The 3,888-nt window shown below is 35.7% G+C and overlaps 1 protein-coding gene across 1 annotated transcript in view; it reads left to right on the top strand.

Moving 5' to 3' along the window:
• Nucleotides 1–3,888, top strand: part of LOC107678822 (centrosomal protein of 85 kDa-like) — a 72,446-nt gene that overhangs the window by 63,747 nt on the left and 4,811 nt on the right. The window contains 2 exon segments of the mRNA XM_016474227.1: nucleotides 2,169–2,219; nucleotides 2,368–2,475. Coding sequence (XP_016329713.1) covers nucleotides 2,169–2,219; nucleotides 2,368–2,475 — 159 coding nt within the window.

The following is a 3,888-nucleotide window of genomic DNA, read 5'->3' as shown; positions in this document are numbered from 1 at the left end:
CCTGCTATGATTACCCTACTTTTAAAGCATACATTTGATTTAAACAATAGGTCTATATAATATTCATATAGGGGACATATTGTATTAGCCCTACAGTTGAAATACATGCATGAAATACTGTTTAAACCTATAACATTTTACATAACATTTACCTATTTTATCTCACAATTCTGACTTTTTTTCTTGCTAATGCAAGTTTATATCTCCTAGTTCGGACTTTATAACTTTATTCAAGTCAACAATTGCGAGTTTGTCAATTCTGAGGAAAAAAAGACAGAAGTGTGGGATTATAAACTAAAAAGATAGAATGACGAGTTGATTTTTCTTACCAGAATTGTGAGATATAATCTCGGAATTGCAAGAAAAAAAGTCAGAATTTTGAAATACCGTATTGACCCGAATATAAGACGATGTTTTTTTCTTGGAAATACATCTGAAAAAACGCGGTTGTCTTATATTCAGGGTCTAGACTTTGACATGTCAATAATACACCCACAACAATAGGTGGCGCCAAATACGCATAAAACGTGTGCCATGAAATACGTAATGTAATGTGTGTTGTAAAGATCGCGAGTAAAAACAAAAGAAAAAGAAAACCTTACAGCTGCATGAGTCGTGACTGTCACGTTAGCCTGATGGGACCAAACTCCCTTTGTGATTTTAAAACGTAAGACAGTACCCAGATTTGAAGACTACAGTAAGATTTAACTTCTACTGTTAATAAGATTTTGGTAGGCTACTATTAGATGGATAGCCTAAATGTCCTAATTCAGATGGGCTACCTGTTTTTTTTTTATTTTTTTATGGTATATCAAAAAGTGTATATTTTTCAAATGTGATTGTTGGTACATTTTACCAGTTTTGACCATACTTTCAAAACAAAAATTCAAATAGGAAAAATATGCAATATGAAAATAATTGAAGACAAAATTAGTTTTACTGAGAAAAAAAACAAGATTTGGTTTTTAAAATGACTTTTTCCAAAAGGTACATCTGGAAAAAGGGGGGTCGTCTTATAATCAGGGTCGTCTTATATTCTGGCCAGTATGGTATAAACTCAAAATTAAATTTTTTATTATTTTATTCCATGGCTTGAATAGACTGCTACGTTAAAACTGTAATTTTCTGCCACCAGATAGGCTCCGCCCACAAAAACCGTCATCACTGTTTGCAAACACTGAAATTGGTATATACACTACACTAAAAGTTTGGATTTTAATAATTAGGTTTATTTTTTAATATATCAAATTCTCACCAAAATACAATAAAAACAGTGATATTGTGAAATAATTCAATTTAAAATTATGTAGGCATAAAAACACAACAGGCCAATTGTATGGGAACACCTAGTCATTCTGTATTATTAAATATGTCCCACCTTTTAGAAAAATATTGAAGTTATCAAAGCCATGAAATGACACAAATGGAAGTAACCAAAAATTGAAAAGAACCAATGGAAGTGACCAAAAATGGTTGAATAAATCAAAACATTTTTATTTTTATTTTATTTGTTACAGTGCGAACTACAGTCCAAGTTCTTCCCACACTGCAGCGTAAAATGCTGAAATAACACTTCAGACACATTCTCATTTTATTTTGTTTTGTTTTATTTAATTTTATCTACTGGCTGCTTTTCCTTCTTTGGGCATTCAAATTATATAATTAAAATTTCTGTATTAAAATTGTAATTTTGTACACACAGGTTGTGGCTAGAGAAATTGAACTCAGGTGTGATAAACCACAGTTTTAACAGGGGGGCAAACACTTCTTCACACAGGGCCATGTAGTTTTGGATTTTGTTTTCCCTTAATAATAAAAACCTTCATTTAAAAACTGCATGTTGTGTTTACTTGTGTTATCTTTGACTAATATTTAAATTTGTTTGATGATCTGAAACATTAAAGTGTGACAAACATGCAAAAAAATAAGAAATCAGGAAGGGGGCCAACACTTTTTCACACCACTGTATATACAAAACTAATTTCAAGCATTTAAGCAGAAGCCTTTAAATAAAAACATTTTGGAATTGTTTCCAGACTTTTGGCCAATAGAGTATACATCCAAAAATGCTGTCTAGGTCGAATGTTTTAAGACAAAAGACACAAACTTAAACAGTTTCAAACCAAAGCCGTGTGAAATGATTCACTCTGCGATTCCTTTTGTTTCAGCTGATCGGCGATCAGAAGCAGCAGATTGACAAACTCTCTCTGGAGATGTCGGTTAGATGTCATTCTCTACCTTTGGTTGTGGAAGCTTGGTTTGGATTGGCTCTTATTCTTGGATGGATATTAAGGCTTATGTTGAATTGTGTTATCAGAGCAGGGTTGCTTGAGACGCTCTAACTGCTGTCTGTCATCCTTCTTGCAGGCCCTGGAAAAGAAGCTGCAGAGGGAGAGGGGCATCACGCAGGAGCTCCGCAAACAGCTCTTGGAACGGGAGGAGGAACTGGAAACCCTCTCCAAAACTCTTCAACAGGTACGTCTCTCTCTAAACTACCCGCAAAGGGACTCTCAAAGTCCCGCTAAGACTTTTTCGTCCTAAATGATACAGATGAGCCTGCAAGCGGAAGTTAGAAGCATGATTGAAGGCTCATTTTTGTGCCATTAAATTCCTCGCCCTGCCTTTTCGTGGCAGTCGAGTCATGAATAACCCAACCGGCCCTCAGTGCGTTATTAGAATTCAGGACGTCATTTTTCAGCGTGCCGTCTCAAGGTGAGCGAGAGCAGAGCCGCAGTCATGCGTGACGCAGCCGCACTGATCCACAGACTCTCACAGAGCACTGAGGCCGTACATCATTCCGCTGCCACAGGGACACCAGATTATTAGCAAGCGTGCTCTTCCTGGCTTTCTCATGCGAGACCCACAGAGTATTGTAAGGTTTGATTACCAAGTATAAAAGATCCCATGTAAAGGATGACTGCGGTGGACAACAGTTTGGTTCCCTCATGATGCAGTTCACAACCGCTTTTAAACCACAGATCCTGCAGCCTTAAACGAGAAGTGTTTCATTTCCAAGCAACTGTTACATAAGAGTAGTTTTACAGCATATTTGTTACATTTCAACTCGAAGCGGAGTGCCTACAACCCCCTTAGCTGTTATAAATTCACTGTAATTCACGGGGCTTATTGCTTTTATAAAACGCTTATTCCATATACATAGTAAGGTTTCACAAAATAAAACAGAGCAAATAAAGTGTAATGATATTAATAAAAACATTATTCTTCCGCCAAACAATGTAATTCCTCAGAAACGGTTGTGGTTCCAACAAAGTGGTTGCCGAGCAACACACAGAAGTAAACATGTGTGTAGAGTAATTTACAACAGCTTCGAACGTGGCTCAACCAATCAGAGTCAAGGACCGGAACTATCCGTTTTATAATGCAAAATATAAACCTCTGCTAAAATGTAACAAATATGTTGTAAAACTACTCTTAAAGGGTTACTCCACCCCAAAATGAAAATGTTGTCATTAATCACTTACCCCCACATCGTTCCAAACCCGTAAAAGCTTTGTTCGTCTTCGGAACACAATTTAAGATATTTTGGATGAAAACCGGGATTGTGACTGTCCCATTGACTGCCAAGTAAATTACACTGTCACGGTCCAGAATCTGCATTGACAGATGGGCTTTTTTTAGTGTTCATGTAAACAACTGTTCATACTTTTGGGGTCAGTAAGTATTTTTAAAGTTATGCTCATGCTCATTTGATCGAAATACAGTGAAAACAGTAATATTGTAAAATATTGTTACAATTTAAAATAGCGGTTTTCTGTTTTAATATACTACATTTTAATATATTCAATAATTTATTATTATCAATGTTTTAAAATGTGTGTTTGTGTGTGTGTGTGTGTGTGTGTGTGTGTGTGTATATATATATATATA

This window comes from Sinocyclocheilus anshuiensis, unplaced genomic scaffold (genome assembly GCF_001515605.1).
Source record: "Sinocyclocheilus anshuiensis isolate Anshui unplaced genomic scaffold, SAMN03320099.WGS_v1.1 scaffold1049, whole genome shotgun sequence".
In the NCBI taxonomy this organism is placed as follows: domain Eukaryota; kingdom Metazoa; phylum Chordata; class Actinopteri; order Cypriniformes; family Cyprinidae; genus Sinocyclocheilus; species Sinocyclocheilus anshuiensis.
This window is presented reverse-complemented; position numbering and strand designations above follow the sequence as displayed.